Here is an 18,213-nt window from a genome sequence, read left to right as displayed (position 1 = left end):
AGACTTTCCTAAGAAGGTCTTAAAGTCTTCATTGTTTTTTCCCGTCTTGCTTAGGAAAGACATATCATCGTCCAGAAAAGATCCTTGCATTGCTCAATGTAATTGAGTCTTAAAGGGTAATTGCATAAGTAATCTCTTGGCCAAATACATAGACATCTCCTTAAACTTGACATCAAATTCCACTTAGATACCTCAACTAAGGCTTGTTCCTATTGAACACTTGAACTCCATATAAAATATGCCCATTAAACACAAATTTGACAATTTCAAATCAACCATAATCCGTGAATCTCACTCTCTTTTAAAATGGAAAACCAAACCAATAAAAATTTTACATGTCAGCAAAAATAAAATTTAAAAAAATCTGACCAGAAAAAGAAATAGAAAAACGGAGTTGATGGCCGAAAATACCATTGCATAGCATGTCGCTATTAGGTAGTTTATTTAGGCAGAATACATCGAAAACCCCTTAAAGTTGTCCCCATTTTTCACTTAGACACTCCATCTTAAGTCTGTTCCACTTGGACACTTTAACTAGACATTAACTGTGTCATTTAGAATAAAAATTGATAAGCAACTAAACACAAAAAATACGTGTAATTCACACGCCAGGATAACGAATAAGATGGAGACACGTGGATTTAATTTAAATAAATAAATATTTTGAAGAAAAAAAAAAGTTAAAACAAAAACAAGAACCCCAACCCCCTTTCGTCATCTTCCTCGTAACTCCTCCTCCCTTCTGTCTTCTTATGCCAAAAAGGAAAAAACAAAGGCAGCCCATGTTGTCTTCACCACAAACTCACTCCTGCCATCATTCTTCTTCCTCCTAATCTCCATATAGAAATCAACTAGTAACAATTTTCCTGTCATGGAATATTAACCCCAAATTGCTGAAAAATAAATCCACCAACAACGAACATTAGTGATTTAATTTGTTTCTAATGGCCAAATCTGGATCTTCCAAAGATATCCATGTCGCTCGGATTAGATCTGCAATGAAGATTTTAGTGATGCCCCAAAGTAAAAGCACTAATCCAGCAAGCTCGTCGGTGTCGGAACCTACGTGTTTCAGATCCAAAGAAAGTGTTCAAAAAATTTATGGCATCAGAAAGGAGAAGGGTCAAAATTGTATGGAAATCATGAACGACCTACAAATTGAATTTGAGTTGAGAAAAGAGGAGAGAAACGAAGAAGAACAAATGTGTGGAATTTTTCCGGCAAACTTATTCCGGCAATGAAAAACAAAGCAGATCATGGTGTGTGAAAGAAAATAAGGAAAAAGAAAGAGAGAGAAATTTTAAAAAGAAAAATAGATCTGTCACGCTCTGAAAAATGGTGTAATACACGCACTATGCCACATCAATTTGTGTTTAAATGACACAATTAATATTCGGTTAAAGTATTCAAATGGAACAAACTTAAGATGGAATGTCTAAGTGAAAAGTGGGGGCAACTTTAATGGGTTGTCAATGTATTCTGCCGTTTGTTTGTCCTTCATTCGCTTCGATTCTTCTTCTTTCTTTTAAAACAAATTGTTACCAAAGATGCAAATTAGAATGTAGTTGTGGTGGTGGACGCCCAAATCTGATTAAGGGGAGGAGGTGGTAGTAACAATGGTCAGATTGATAAAGAAGAAGACAGTGGTGGTAGTGGTCGAAACTAAAGGACGAGGAAGTGGTGGTGGTGGTGGTGGTGATGTGGCAGTAGCGTGGAGTCTAAAAAAGAAGAAGATGGTGGTTAATATGGCGGTCGACGGTCCAAACTGGTAAAGACCGAGGAGGATATAATGGTGATGTTGGTTGTCGGATTTGAAGGAGAAGGAGGTGATGGTGGTAGTGGCAGCGGCCGAATCTAAAGGAGGAAGAGGATCTAGTGATTATGGTGGTCAATTGCCAGATCTGAAAAAGAAAGTAAGTGGTTGAGATGGCCGAAGAAGAAGAAAATAGGTTAGAAAATTGTTAAGAAAAAGTAGCTGTCGAAGATTAGTTTTCCAGCCAAAAAATTGCATTTTCCGGTGAGCAATATACATGATAAGCTTTTTCACGCCCCCATAAGATGTGACAAACACATACTGTTACATGTTATCAAAATGTATTTAATAGGTATATTTTATTGAAAGTTTAGGTGTTTAATAGGAACAAGCATCAGTTAAAGTGTCTAACTGAAATTTAGCGCCAAGTTTAAGGGTTTGGATATGTATTTGGCCTAATATCTTTTCTTATGAGAACTAGGAATCATCCTCGTGAATAAACTCTACTCTACCTTAAGAAGAGTCCGAAACTTTTCTAATGCCTTTTTGGGCAAAAAAATACGTTTTTACTACTAAAAAAAAAGTTACATAAATAACTAAAACACAGTATAATACTGCGTTTTACTTTAACGGAAAGTTAGTCGTTAAAGAAAAACACAGTACTATACTGCGTATTATTAAAAAAATAATTTTTTTTAATATTAATATTGGGCCAGCTATATTTAATTAAAGCAAAACGCAGTATTATACTGCGTTTTGCTTTAATTAAATAAAAACTCCTTCTTCCCCAAGACAACGACAACCATCACCATTAAAAAAAACTCCATTGCTGCCCCTATTGCTGGTCCCCACCCCCTCAAATTTAAAAAAAAATTTGGGCCCCACCCGTCACCCAAAAAGCAAAGAGTGTAGGTCCAGCACACAAGACAAGCTTTGGATTCCTTCATTCGGGTGCAAAATTTCGATTTGAATCAATTTCAAAAACTTAAATCGAGGTATTTCGATTTTGTTTATGTCGAAACTCATATAGTACATGCATATTTGTATTGTTGAATATGTTTCCATGTTAATTTGTGTTATGTTTATATTTAAATTTGTATCTTATTTATACCCTGATTGATTTATTAGCTTTGGGACAAAAAATTGTTAAAATTTGATAAATAATTTTTAATGTTAATGTTATGTTTTTATTTGCTTAAATAATAAATAAACATTATTTATTTAGTTTGTTGTTCATATTTGTATGTTATGTTTGTTGTTTTTATATGTAATAGTGACCTTTTAGCGTAATAAAATATAGAGCCTTTTCGCGTAGTAAAATATAGAGCCTTTTAGCGTAGTAAAATATAGAGCTTTTTAGCGTAGTAAAATATATAGCCTTTTAGCGTAGTAAAATGTAGAGCCTTTTAGCGTAGAGTCTCTATAGTTTAAGTATGTAGTAACTCTAAACTCTATCCAATTACATTTTACAAAATTAATTATTTAATTTATAAAAATAAACTTAAAAAAGTAAAAAAATTAATATATGTTGTCAAATTAACTCAAATATCGAGCCTGAAACCCATACATAATTATTCAGTCCAATATTAAAAATAATTAATTATTTAATTTATTAAGCTAACAAAATAATTAAGGATAGGTTGGTGCTACCGGGCCTCAAATATCGAGCCTGAAACTCATACATAATTATTAAGTCCAATTCAAGGAATTTTAATTCAATTTATTAAACTAACAAAATTCTAAAAATTTTGAAATTGACACGCATAATAATTAAGGATAGGTTGGTGCTACCGGGCCTCAAATATCGAGTCTGGAACCCATACATAATTATTCAGTCCAATTCAATAATTTTTAATTTAATTCCTTAAACTAACAAAATTCTAAAAATGTTGAAATTGACACGCATAATAATTAAGGAAAGCTTGGTGCTACCGGGCCTCAAATATCGAGTCTGGAACCCATACATAATTATTCAGTCCAATTCAATAATTTTTAATTTAATTCCTTAAACTAACAAAATTTTAAAAATGTTGAAATTGACACGCATAATAATTAAGGATAGGTTGGTGCTACCGAGCCTCAAATATCGAGCCTGGAACCCATACATAATTATTCAGTCCAATTCAATAATTTTTAATTTAATTCCTTAAACTAACAAAATTCTAAAAATGTTGAAATTGACACGCATAATAATTAAGGATAACTTGGTGCTTCCGGACCTCAAAAATCGAGACCGGAACCCATAGATAATTACTCAGTCCAATATTAAAAATAATTATTTAATTTATTAAACTAACACACACAATTAATTTTCTTTAAATTATAGTAGACGACATGGACTTTCCGCCTGCGCATCCTGGACTTGCCGAGGATCAGCTATTAGTGTTGCAGGGCGACCATAGGTCCTCTTTTGTATGGGAGGGACAGCTATCGGATGAGCCTCTCCGCGCCAGGAGACCTGACGATTTGTGGGAGTTCATGGCGCAGCATCCTTTCCATGCCCGCGTAGTCGCGTGCCTACAGGCTACGGGCTTCTATACGATTTTTCGGATTGGGCGGATGCAGCTTGATTGGTCTCTCATCATGGCCTTGGTAGAGCGGTGGAGACCAGAGATGCATACTTTTCACTTGCCCACTGAAGAGACCACCATCACGTTGGAGGATGTTCAGGTTTTGTACGGGCTGTGCGTAGATGGACGGGCCGTGGCACTGCCCTAGTACATTAGATCCATGACGCGTGGATAGTATTTGGATATGATGGGGCAGTTTACTGGTTATAGACCTCACGGTGACTACCATCGGGGTAATGTTGTCCCACGAGGCAGGGGTAGGGCACGAGGGAGGGGTGCCTCACGAGGTCGCGGGGGACGGAGAGGAGGTGGTCCCCAGCAAGGGAGCGTTGAGGCACCTGTCGACCCATCTATTGAGGGACATGATGAGGATTTTGGAGATGAGGATCTTGGAGAAGATCAGCCGGGTTATATACCTCAGGTAGATGATCCTTCCAGCAGCATGTCGTCGTACAACCTTCAGCTATCTCTGCCAGCATCGCAGGTCACCCCGTCAGGAGCATTGTCGATCATGGGTACATTTGACGGGGATGTAGACCAGTACTTTGCATGCCCATCTATCGTAGCTGAGGATCGGCCGACCCGGGACGTGGATGGCGGGCGCAGGTTGAGTTATGCCTCATCCCCGGCGGTTGATGCGGATCTACCACAGGCGCGGGTATGTTTTTATTACTTTAAAATTTCAATTTGTTTTCTTTTCCTTAATGAGATGCCATTAATTAATTTTTAACTCTCTTATGAAGGCTTCGTCCCAGCCCATCTTTGAGGCCACTACATGCTTTGATAAGGACACCACGGATGCATATACTCAGGAGGCCGACGAGACCACGGTGAGAAAATATTTTTTGACTTAACACGTACAATACAAATATACATTGCCACATGCTAAGATTAGTACTTGTTTTGTAGGTTGTTGACGGCCCGACGGCTTATTCTTCCGATCCTGCCAGTTGTGGTGTCGATGCTGCTGCACATCCTCACATAAAGAGGCGGCTTGATGATGATGATCCAGATAGTGTACCCGGGTGATAGGGGATGCGACTCAAGCCAGCAGCAGCACTGAAGCACACAGGCTGCGGGACTCATTAATTTACTTATGTTTTTACTTTGTGTAAATAGTGCATTATGTAAATAATGGTAACAATTATCTTTTAACAACAATTTTATTTTAATTGCGTTTGAACAGCATTTTTACTTTAACAGTACAACACAAGCACAAACCTTGCAAACCTAACACAAAAACAAACAGTAGAACTAATGAAAACACTGGACAAATGAAACATAAAGATACACTACAACGCTCAACACGTACATGCCATTGTTTAGTCACTACCGCCTAGTATTCTCTGCTTCATCCACTCGAGCTTGTTTTCCAACTTTTTTTTCTCTTTTTCCGCCTCCTTGAGTTTCGCCTTCAACTCTGCAATTTGAAGGCTGGATTGGCGCTCTCTGTCCCACTGCCCCGTACACACATCATGAAGATGATATAATTTGTCTTTGCAATATTCATGCTCACATGGTTCATCAATCCATACCTTAAAATTGCATGTAGGTACGCCGGTTGCCTATAAAACATGTTCATACACGCCCAGTAGTGGCGTCCAGCTTCTTCCCAACAATCGTACATCATGCTTTTGATTCCACAGTCGCACTTTGGGCAATAAAGGGATTATCGAGATATTTCTTAAAGAGAAACTTTGGTTTTATGGAAATATTTGCTATAGGTTGTTGTTAAGCGCAAAAAATAACTGGAATGCACTAGTTATTTATAGGCAAGATTTCACATATAACGTAGTATTATACCATGCTTTGCATATTAAATTTCTCTGAAACGACATTGTTTTATCACATGGTTTTCAGCTTTTTCAGAACGACATGACAACTCAACAAAGCGTAGTATTGTACTGCGCTTTACATATTATTAAGATGCAAGGAAACAACTTTTTCACATGCGTTTCTAGATTTTTCTGATTGACAAGACAACTCCATAAAACGTAGTACTATATCACGCTTTGCATATTACAAACATAGACTTATACCACGCTTTGCACATAATTTTTTTTAAAAAATTTAGATTGGTGTTCTTTAGTAACACCAATACGTTGAATATTTGAACAATTCTATGAAGAAAATAATACATTATGTAGATAATGGCAACACTTCTAGTTTAACGACACACCTTATTGTGACAGAATTTGAACAACAATTTTATTTAAACATGACAACACAAACACAAACACGGCAAATCTAACGATACACATAACAAAAACAAACAGCAGAACTAATGAAAAGATACACTAGTACGCTCAACACGTACAAGCCACTATTTAGTCACGACCGCGTACTACTATTTTCTCCAACTACTGGAGTTGGTCTTCCAGCTTTTTTTTCTCTTCTTCTACCTCATTGAGTTTCGCCTTCAACTCATCAATTTCTTGGTTGGTTCGGCGCTCGCGTATCGCTTTCCTCGTACAGGTAATATGAAGATCATAAATTCTTTCTTTGTAGTACTCCTGGTTACATGGTTCATCCATCCATACCTCAAATTCACATGTAGGCTTGTCGGGTTGCTCGTCCTCCTTGTTCATACATGCCCAGTAGCGGCGTCCACCATCTGGCCACCATTTGTACAAACTGCATTTTTCTCCGCAATAGCACCTTGGGGACATAAACGGGTTGTTCAGACATTTCTTAAAGAGAAACTTTGGTTATTGTTAAGTGCAGAACATAAGTAGCATGCGCCTGTTATTTATAGTCAATATTTTACACAAAATGTAGTATTATACTGCATTTTAGTTATTGAAGTTAAACGACATGACAACTCAACAAAACGTAGTATTAAACCACGCTTTACATATTAAAGTTATTTTGCAACAAAACAGGTTTTTCACATGGTTTTCAGCTTTTTCAGAACGACATGACAACTCAACAAAACGTAGTATTATACCACTCTTTACATATTAAAGTTATTCTGTAATTAAACAGCTTTTCTTCAGTCATTCCAACTTTTTGAGAACGACAATACAATAGATAAAACGTATTATTGTACCACGCTTTACATATTAGATTTATTTTTTAATACGTATTTTTTTTTATTCCACATTCTTGGTCTTATTTACTAACACAAATAAGTTTAATATTTGAACAACCATATCAAAACGTCACGTTAAAAAATAAGATGTAACAAGATTGTGGAACATAATTTTATTTGATATATATTGCAACATACACAAGTACAGACACATATTAAAAAAACAAAACAAAAGACTAGGGGTATCCTTGATAGTTGGGTACATTCGACGAACTTGCACCAGGAGCTGGATTACCACCGCACGCACACCACCTGAAGGACATTTACGATGGTCGTGTCCTGGCTGCGAGCATATGCCACATTTACACGCATAAACGGTGTCACCAACATCCATTTGGTTCCGTATATGCATTCTCTTTTTCACTTGCATCTTGCGCAAATGGTCCTTGTTACATACCATCTTAAAAAGTTCCGGCGGCCAATAATGCTCAGCACCTAATGGCTGCAATTGTCCGCTACACGTGTCTACGTATTCAGCAACACTGTATTGCCTATCAATATAGTTGGTTGCCCCATATCCAACTTGTTGAAAGCACTTCAACGCATGTGTGCACGGCATGTGGTAGATGATCCATTTCCCACAAGAACAAAACCTTCTGGCTTCATTCACCGTCTGTAGATTATTCCCACGGTGTCCGCGGATAGCGATCTTAACTTCAAAAACACCCTAGTCATCATCGTACTGTAGAAACGAATGCCATTGTGCTCGCCTCCTGTACCTTTCAAATCTTCTCATGGGTATTAGCATAAATTGAACACCCCTGTCCATCAATGCCGATGCAGGTTCATGCCTTTCAACTAACCTCTCCGCACTCTGTTTGAATGTCATGCGGACCATGGCAGTGACAGGCAGTCCACGGGCAGACTTCAACAAGCTGTTGAATGACTCTGACACGTTTGTAGTGAGGGCTCCCCATCGTCTACCGCCATCAGCATGCAATGTCCACATGTGAAGCTCATGTCCCATCAACCAAGTATAGGCTCGTGGATCTATCTACCGAATCGCTTCCATGTGCCTGGTGAATTTGTACTGCTGGTGCTCAGTTGCAGCCATCCACATTAAGTCATGCAAGGCCTTGTCAGGATATTTCTTCTGGAAATTGGCCTTCAGGTGCCTCACACAGTAATGGTGGTATGCATATGGTTCCTGCCATTCAGGAAAGTGCCATACAGAACTTAAAACACCACCATATCGATCAGATATTAGACAAATACCTGAACGTTGTTTGACAACGTGCTGCTTCAAGTGGTTCAAGAAAAGCGTCCACGTCTCTTCGCTTTCGTTGGCACAAATGGCAAAAGCTAGTGGAAATATTTGTCTGTTGGCATCTAGTGCAACTGCAATCAAAAGCTTAATATCATACTTTCCATAGACATGAGTATCGTCTATGAAAATTACAGGACGACAATGCACAAAACCATCAATTTGATGCTTTAAATGACCAGAACACATAGTTGAAAATATATTTGGGTCTATCCGGACTACGCTCACACCTCCATTCAACAACAGTGTCGGGGTTAAAGTGTTGTAGTGCGGTCATGTACCTGGACAGATTTGAAAAAGACTTATCCCAATCGCCATAAATAAGTTCAAAGGCACGTTTGCGACCGAGATATGCCTTTCTTTTGGTTATAGTACAACCATACTCTTGGTGGACGGCTGTAATACACTCTTTAATCTTGAACCTAATGGACACTTCCAAATATGGAATCAAGACAAGAGAAATCAAGTCCACATCCAGGTTGAAGTGATTCTCATTGAATGTGTCCATTTCACATCTGTGGGTGCTAATAAATTTACCCACTTTCCACAAACCTGATTTCTTCTTGCTGGCACGCAACATCCAGTGACAACCCATAAAGTCTCTACGGTATACAGCCTTGTATACCTCCGTAGTTGACTCACTTACTATCATCTCACGGCACTCTCTTATACTGTAGATTTTTACAGTCCTAATTAGGCGAGCTTTGTCGAGGAAATACATGCCCTTTGTCAGAACAGCTGGTCTAGACTCATCCCACATTGCTGACTGAATTTCGTCATCATCCCTTGTGAGGGCATCCACGTTCGGCATACTTAGAAATTATCAAGGTAAGGAATATTACGCTCATGAAATGGCACGTAGGACTCGTACACTCTTGGTCTAGCGGGAGGTGGAGGAACATGCTCCCTCGTCAGCTCAGGTTCAACATTCACTTCCTCCTCCTCATCACCCTCATCATGGAAGGGTGTGTCATCTCCAGACTCATCCGCATTGTTGTCATAAACACTATCATCTTCCTGACTCTACGCGTCTGCCAACTCAAGAGTGAATACGTCGTCTATGGGCAACTGTGTGAGGTCAGCAACATCAAGAAGCTCGTTTTCACTACACAAAAAGAACAAAATGATAAGTTACCCAACTAGATAAATACTTAAGAAATAGATATATCACTTTACTTACAAGTCGTACTGTCTTGACGTTTCATGATGAATATTTTCTTGTTGGTGATGACCTCCGGATGGACCACTGTGGTCCAATACTCCAAAACTACATATATTCCAACTAAGGGCGGGGTCATAACTTGTAAAATTCATATCCGGACGGTACCCCCTATGAAAAATATGAGTGTTAATACAAATCCAATTCAAACATAAAATAAACATCGCTAAAGCGTAGAAAAATTGAAGTTTACCAGTCGTCTTGTGGATTATATAAAGTAGAAAAATTATTTTGTGGTTGCTCATTCGCCGATGGTGACAAATTTAAATCAAGGCAAGCTCTTTCATCGGTAATCTGTCCGGCAAAAACTGCTCCAGAATAACCACCCGATGACTGGGGGTATCCCTACTATGCACACCCTCATTATTGGGAATGTCTTCCACCTTGACGTACATTTCCAACAATTTTATTACAATAAATTCCCTGTATTCATCCGTAATTCGTAAAAAATCTCTAAGAGTTTCATCATCTTCGATGTTAAACTCAGAGTAATAAGCAAACCCCTGCGGAGTCACTGAATACGTAAATCTACCGGTTACTTTAAGGTTAACCGAACGCTTCCTTTGACTCATTTTTTTACGTAACAACGATACTAATTTATCGTACTACATTGTAAGCGGCAATTTAATATGACACTATGGAGGTGAGCTATACCTTACAGAGTTATTCTCCAGCACAACCTCACCCCCCCAATATAATGAAACCCTTATTTTTGGCTCTTCAGACATTGTAAAAAAATGATTGATAAGAAGAAGAGAGAAGTATGAACGAAAGTTTGAAGGAAAGTATTGAATGGATTTTCATAAAATTCAAACGCCTTTAAATAAGCTTGGGGTGCAGAATTTTTTTATGAAAAATGCAGTACAATATCACGTTTTATGTATTTGAATTATTGGTATGTCAGTTATCCGCAGAACACTTATTGGCAGACCCAAATTTTAAAGCAAAATGCATTACTCCTTAAACGCAGTATTGAACTGCGTTTTTCTTTAATTAAATATAGCTGGCCCAATATTAATAGGAAAACACAGTATTATACTGCGTTTTCCTTAAAAAAAATATTTTTTTTTAATAATACGCAGTATAGTACTGCGTTTTACTTTAACGGCTAACTTTTCGTTAAAGTAAAACGCAGTAAGTTATTTATGTAACTTTTTTTAGTAGTAAAAACGTATTTTTTGCCCAAAAAGGCATTAGAAAAGTTTCGGACTCACCTTAAAGGAGATGTGGAGGCAATAGGTCCCATGCAGTAGGCCCCATCTCGATTAAGTATTAGACTATTACAACCTTGAATCCAATCTTAAAGGGAAACTCCACTCTATGATGGAGATGTTTCGACCGACCAGTAAAAGACATGTCTTGCAAAGATGGGGGATTGGAGCTAATCTTTTCGTGTGCATATATTAATCTTTTCAGGTTATCTTAGCGAAAGAAGTATAGTAGGAGCAAATCTCCACATCATATATTTGTTTGTGAGATGACAATCACTGAATTCAAGCACAGCTCTGTTGAGCCAAAGTGTGCCCGAAGCTGCTCCAAACGATATGGTAGTCCGAAAATTGTTACGACGGCAGCTATCATTTAAATATATTGAATAATTGAACCCCTTGCATACGAGACTCAGGGCATAAGATTTCAGCGTGTGGAACATAGGAGCATGGACAAATGAGAAATGAAAAGAACAAAGCAATGATCCTAGTAAATGGAGGAAAATCCATCTTTTTATAAACAATAACTATAACAATAACAATAATAATAATAATAGAAATAATCCATGAGAACAATAGAAGAAATTCCTCCAAACTGAGAAATTCTAAGGTTAAATGGAATACAAGATACAGACATTCACAAAAGAGACAAGTTCGCGGTCAAAGGACTTGGCAAACTATATGTGTATCCACTCCGCCCCAATACTCGTGCGAGGCGAGGTTAGTAGGAATCTATCACCAGCTAATAAGTTAGGAAAGAAAAGTTGGTAGAGCCAACAGCTGATAGAAGAAGTTCATTAGCATTAGGAAAAGATAGCTAAATTACCAAGTTCTCGTACGATTGTTTCCATGGTTGGTCTCTCCTCTGGACATTCATGTGTACATAACAAAGCTATTTTTGCTAGTTTTGCAGCCTCAGACTCAGAGAACCTTCCACGGAGATTCGCGTCCATCAAGTCATGGAGTTTGCACGACTCAGCAGCAGCACGCATTGAACTGGTGAATTTTCGCTTGCCAGAGAGAATCTGAAAAATTAGTACTCCAAAGGCATAAATATCACTCCTCTCCGTAAATCGGCCTGTAGTAGAGTACTCTGGAGCTAAATATCCCATGGCAGCACTGGCCTTGAGTGCTGAGAAGACGATATCATTTGTGAGAAGCTTATGCAGGCCTGAGTTTGAAAGCAATGGTTTGAATCGCTGGTCAAGGAGCACGTTCTCAGCACAGATATTTTGATGCACTAGAGCTGGCTTATTCACCTTGCACCCGTGCAAATACTCGATCCCTGCTCAAGAAGATAACAGATGGATTAAAGGGCAGCCCCTTGTTAGATCCACTCTACAGTAAAGCGCCCCAAATTGACAGTTGTATTAAGTATTACGCTTGTTTTTAATAGCACAAATCAATATAAGAAAAAACCCTTTCACTTTAAGGAACGCCCATGCTAGTAAGACAAGGCTTGAAAAACACAGTAAAAACTATCCAACAAAGTCCTATATAAAATCTTGATATGCAACTAGTTTCTTTTTTGTGCTAAAAAGTACAGGAGGAGAAAGTCAGAAACCAACAGCAATCAAGGATCTCTATGTCTCATGAGTTGGCTGGACAAGAATACATATGAATTCTTTAGACATTTAGCCATGAAATGCCTTTTCTGTTCTCTTGGGCCTAACCAAACTGACTTTTAGTAACAGGCATGCTTAACATCTTAATGCATGTTAAACAGTTTCTGCTCATAATACCCCTCAATGTTGAATTGCTGATAGTAAGCACTCAAAAAGTAATATAATCTCAAAATGTTGCATATTAAATCCAACAAGATAGAGTTTATTCAAAACTAACCTTTTGCAGTTCCACTTATGATAGATACCCTGGTGGACCATTCAAGAGCACGAGCTTCGTCCTCCTTCACGTCTAGGTAATGCAACAAGTTACCTCTTGGAACAAAATCATAAACGAGAAAACATTCTCCCCTGCTTTTAGAGCAGCAGAAACCTCTCAGCCTAACTAAATTTTCATGTCTCAGAGACGTCAAGATGTTTAGTCCTCTTAAAAACTCGGCTTCCTCTGACTTGCAGCTAATTTTCGTAATTCTCGTAACAGCAATAAGTGATCCATCTCTTAGAGTCCCTCTATATGTAGTCGAAAAGCTGCTCTTAGCCAATCGATTCTTATCAGCAAAGTACTGTGTAGCTGACTCCACCTCTTCCAAATTGAATCTGTAGCTCTGCAAAACCTCTTGGGATACACCACCATAACGCCGACCCTCAGCCAAGGGATCCCAACCACTCGAGTACTCAAGACTAACTAGTGGAGAACCGTTCTTCCTATTAACCTCCTTGGTTTGGTCAGTACTGAGACGGCTATCACACATATCCAGTCCACCTCCAAGTTTCTGCTTTCGTCTTCTATAGTGAGTGAAAGTAAGAACTCCTATAGCAGATGCAATAACAGTAACCACAATAACCCCTACAACAACAGATGCCTGTGAGGTTTTCGATGACTTTGCGCAGCCATTTCCACTGCAATTTAGATTGAGATTAGCTGTCTCTGGAATATCTCTAGTTGATAAACCACTCGAGCCACCTCCATAGGGTTCTGGTCTATTAGGATTCGAGCGATCCAAAGATGTACAAACTCTTAAGGATGGGAAACCTACTCCGCATAGTCCTGGATTGTTCTCATACTGGAATCCACCAACTAATCTCTTCAAAGCTTCAGAAGACTGTTTCCGATAGACATAAGATATAATTTCACCAAACAAACATAATGTAGGGGAGAAATTTTATTACCAAGAGGCACATTGCCCGAAAGCTTGTTGCTTCGGATATCCAAGACTTCAAGAAGGGGAGCATCCGCGAGTTTTGAAGGAATTGAACCAAAAAGATGATTAGAACTCAAGTCCACCCTCATCAACACTCCTAACTCCCCCAAGCTAGCGGGGATCGCGCCAGTTAACTGATTGGATTGCAGAGCGAGGACATTGAGCTTCTTTAGAGTCCCTAGTTGAGTTGGTATGCTACCACTGAACTGGTTATAGCATAGTTGCAAAACTGTACAATCCGCAACAAGATAATAAATTGATAAGAAACAGACTCCATAATCGAAATGAGGATGAAAATAAACACCCAAAAACCAAGATCGATGCCACCTTTTGGAACATACAGTGGATAAACTACTAGAGTATTTGGGGGGGGGGGGGGGGGTAATAATCTTTAGCATTTCCAAAACCAGAACAAGTTTCAATTTATATTTTACAATGAAATAATATCAAAAAATTCAGTGAGACATCAAGTATTAACAGCAAAGCTCCTAATTTTTCCAACAAGAGCTCAGCACATTTGGAGAGAAACATAGTACTAACTAACAAGGAAAACGTAAAAATCATTTCTTTTTATCACAATGCCACTTAAAAATGCCTAAAAATCAAACAAAACACAAGGCATAAAGAGAGAAGTTTCCAACACTAACCTTGCAAGCTGGACATATTACCAAGTTCGGGGGGAATCTCACCAGAGAGATTATTAACATTCAAATACAGATCACTAAGCTCAATCAAACTAGAAATTTCTCTGGGTATTTCTCCATACAAAGAATTATAATGCAAGTAGAGTCCCGTCAAGTGAGAAAGCCCAGCAATGGCCGGCGATAGTTTCCCAGAAAGCCTTTTACCTTGAAGAGAAATATTTGCAACTTGACCTTTTTCATTACAGGCAACACCTTCAAAAGAACCATCACATGGATCACCAGAAACTGTCCATGAAATGAGCAAAGCATTTTCGGGGTCAAGACTTGCCTTTAAGTCCATAAGAGCTTGCAACTCAGCATTTCCATATATGGGTTTTGGAGAAAAGAATGTGAAGAGTGTGAGGAGAAAGCAGAGAAATGGAGGAAAACTCATGTTACCCTTTTGACTGAAAATGGTGGAGATTGAGGTTTTTGTGGGTTCAGAGAAGTAGTACTTGGGGACCTGGGGTTACTGACGCACTTGGTTTCTTTTTCTCTTGAGTAGTACTAATGTTTCTTTAAATGTGTCTGCTTGCTTTAGTAGTATAGTGTTTTGTTTTTAAATATTTGCTTTTTGTTCTTCTGCTGTGTTTGTGGTGTTGTCCTATGTTCTTGGCTTTTGATAGAAGAGGGCAGGGACCGAGGTGAGGTTCGTATATCGGCGTTGGAAGCGTGCAGCAGTGCAAGTGAAAGTAACTATTCCAAGAGACACCAATATCAACATTAATACCCCAAAAAAAAAAGAGAACAAGTGAACGAACAAGGAGAAGGGACAAAGTTATTGGGCGCCCACATTGCTATTGGCTAAAATAATTAAGTGGTTTTGTTTTTTATATATAGTGATGTTTAAGTCGACATTAACTTTTAAAAATATCTTAACACAGAGATATATATTATTGTTGAGTTGGTTGAACTCTCACAAATAGATTTTAGCTCGCCAGGGACAGAGGCAGCATATATTGTTGAATCTTGAGTCTAACAATCATCATCACCAAGAGCTTAATGGTCAGCCGGTGATCGAGTAGGCATTTGGACATAAAAATTAAGGTTTTTGAAGGAAAAAAAAAAATTGGAGTTAGTGTTAGAACTCGAGTTAACTTTAGGCCATGATAGGTACTACGGTACGACTTTTCTCTCGGCGTATGTTGCTAATGTGCGCCAGCCATGGGCTAAAGAGCTCGTGTGCCATCCCAGAAGGCTGTAATGGTGTCAATGAACCAACCTACAACCTCAAGAGGATTGAATCAAGCTAAGAAAGGACATGCACCATCAGAAAGTAGCGAAGGAGGAAGCAAAACTCAAGCCCAAAATGTGATGGAAACACCAGAAATTGAAATCAATGAAACAGTATAGTAATCAATGAAACAGTGAATGAGAATGAGAAATCGTCGACTAACGTGGTCAAAGGAGCAAGTAATAGCCGAAGACTATCCTGGGCTGATGAAGTTGAAGAAATGGAGGAATTGGAGAAGAAAAGCTCAATTTAGGACAATTTCGACATAGGGAAAATCTCAAATGCAGGTTTCAAGCTGGATTATGTCTCGCCAAAGAAGCTAGGTGAGTCTATAGTATGTGAAATCGAAACATAGGACATTAGTTCGAAGATTAATTACTGGAAAAATGCAGTAATGTGTTATGTTTTGGGGGAACACCCCCATTTCTCTGTACTAAATGGTTATACTCAACGTTTATGGGCAAAACATGGGATAAACAAAATTGCTATGCTAAAAAATAGTATAGTGATAGTTCAATTTGACATGGAAATTGAGAAGAATGAAGTTATTCAAGGTAGAATCTACCACTTTGATAGCAAACCATTCATAGTAAAGGTTTGGTCACCAGATATGGAGTTTACAAGAAAGGAGTTACTTACAGTGTCCATTTGGGTGAAGATGTCAGGGTTGGATTTCAAGTATTGGAATCCTAAAGGGTTGAGTAAGATAGGTAGTTTGATTGGAATGCCTATTATGGTAAATAAAAACAAGGAAAAGAAGACTGGATTGAACTTTGCCAGACTGCTCATTGAAGTAGAGGTAGATGTTGCTCTGCCTGATAAGGCTACTTTTCTGTCTTCCGAGGTTAAGCTCTACCTCCATCATCATCTGCATAAGGCTACTTTTCTGCCTTTCGAGACTAAGCCATGTCTCCATCTGCATTTTGCATAAGGCTACTTTTCTGCCTTCCGAGGTTAAGCTCTACCTCCATCATCATCTGCATAAGGCTACTTTTCTGCCTTTCCAGACTAAGCTCTGTCTCCATCTGCATTTTGCATAAGGCTACCTTTCTGCCTTCCGAGGTTAAGCTCTACCTCCATCTGCATTTCCTGCATCGCATAAGGCTACCTTTCTGTCTTCCGAGACTAAGCTCTGTCTCCATCCTGCATGGCTGAAATATCGCCACTTTATTTTCTTGCATCGGCTGAAAGATCGCCACCTTATCTCTCTCGCATGGCTGAAATATCGCCACCTTTTATTTACGTCTTGCATCGGCTGAAATATCTCCAAATCCTACATTTTATGGGCTGAAAGATCGCCACCTTTTGCATTTCATGGGCTGAAAGATCGCCAAATTGTCCAAAGGCGTCATTGTTCGGAGGCACCATTTGTATAGCCCGAGAATGTCATGCCATGGCCTGAGGACCCCATTTTATATTTTGCATATCATTATTCAAAGGCATCATAGTTTGGAGGCATCATCTACATGGCCCGAGAACATCATTTCATGGCCTGCAAATTTTTATTTACGCTCATCATAGCCCGGGATGTCATGGTCCAAGGACGTCATCCTAACCGTCCAAAGACAGCATTCATGGTCCAATGGGAACTTGCATCACGTTTAAATTTATGCACAATATATGTTTGTATTGCTCATTTGCAGGTAAACCGGCTAGCAATGGTCGTCTCATCAGGAGCGATCTCGCTCCAATTCCCACAGCCTATCGATTTTCAGAAACCTCTCTCAATCTAAACATCGCGTTCGTCCGTTTCAAATCTCCATCGGCATATTCCGTCAATGGTTACTGAACTACATATGGCCTGATTCCTGTAAAACCAGGGATATGTAGGCAGCTCAGAAACCAAAGCTCGGTCAAAGTTCTTTTCAATCCCCGCTTCCGGTCAAAATTGGTCATCTTGTCTTTACCCGACAACTTTTTCATCCTCCTCGGGTAAAGAGGGGCAGTTGTTGATACCCAATTTTTCCCTAGATAATTTTATACTCAAAATATTTCCAAAATAGCATATATGTGCATATATCAGCACATCCAAGAGTTTTGGTATTTTTAATGATTTTTAAAACCAAGTTATTGCCTATTTTAATACCATAAATCCAATAATTGTTCCCAAAATTATTATTTTTGGTGAATAACTTAATTTATCCTCATATTTACACCAAATTACAATTAAGGTGATTTTTGCACATTCTTACAAATTCGTTTGACATTTTTAAAAGCTAAATTGCATATAATTGTAATTATAGCCTATTTTGTAATTGATAGCATCTTATAATTATAAAATTAACCCCAGCATTTTTTAATTAATATTTATATGATATTTGTTTACCTAGCACTTTTAAATTTGTTCTTAAAATCGTTATTGCTATT

General features: G+C 38.5%; 1 protein-coding gene across 1 annotated transcript; it reads right to left on the bottom strand.

Annotated features, from left to right (window-relative positions):
- Positions 1–11,601: 11,601 nt before the first annotated feature.
- Positions 11,602–15,361, bottom strand: LOC107828806 (proline-rich receptor-like protein kinase PERK8). The gene is made up of 4 exons (XM_075255248.1): positions 14,577–15,361; positions 13,898–14,158; positions 12,948–13,820; positions 11,602–12,390 (listed from the first exon to the last, which is right to left on the bottom strand). Exons 1-4 carry the CDS (start codon positions 15,004–15,006, stop codon positions 11,909–11,911), a joined length of 2,046 nt encoding a protein of 681 aa, XP_075111349.1. The 5' UTR covers positions 15,007–15,361; the 3' UTR covers positions 11,602–11,908.
- Between the last annotated feature and the right edge of the window lie 2,852 nt (positions 15,362–18,213).

The sequence above is a fragment of the Nicotiana tabacum genome, chromosome 6 (genome assembly GCF_000715075.1).
Source record: "Nicotiana tabacum cultivar K326 chromosome 6, ASM71507v2, whole genome shotgun sequence".
Lineage (NCBI taxonomy): Eukaryota > Viridiplantae > Streptophyta > Magnoliopsida > Solanales > Solanaceae > Nicotiana > Nicotiana tabacum.
Note: the sequence above shows the minus strand (reverse complement) of the source record. Positions and strands in the feature narration are given on the sequence as shown.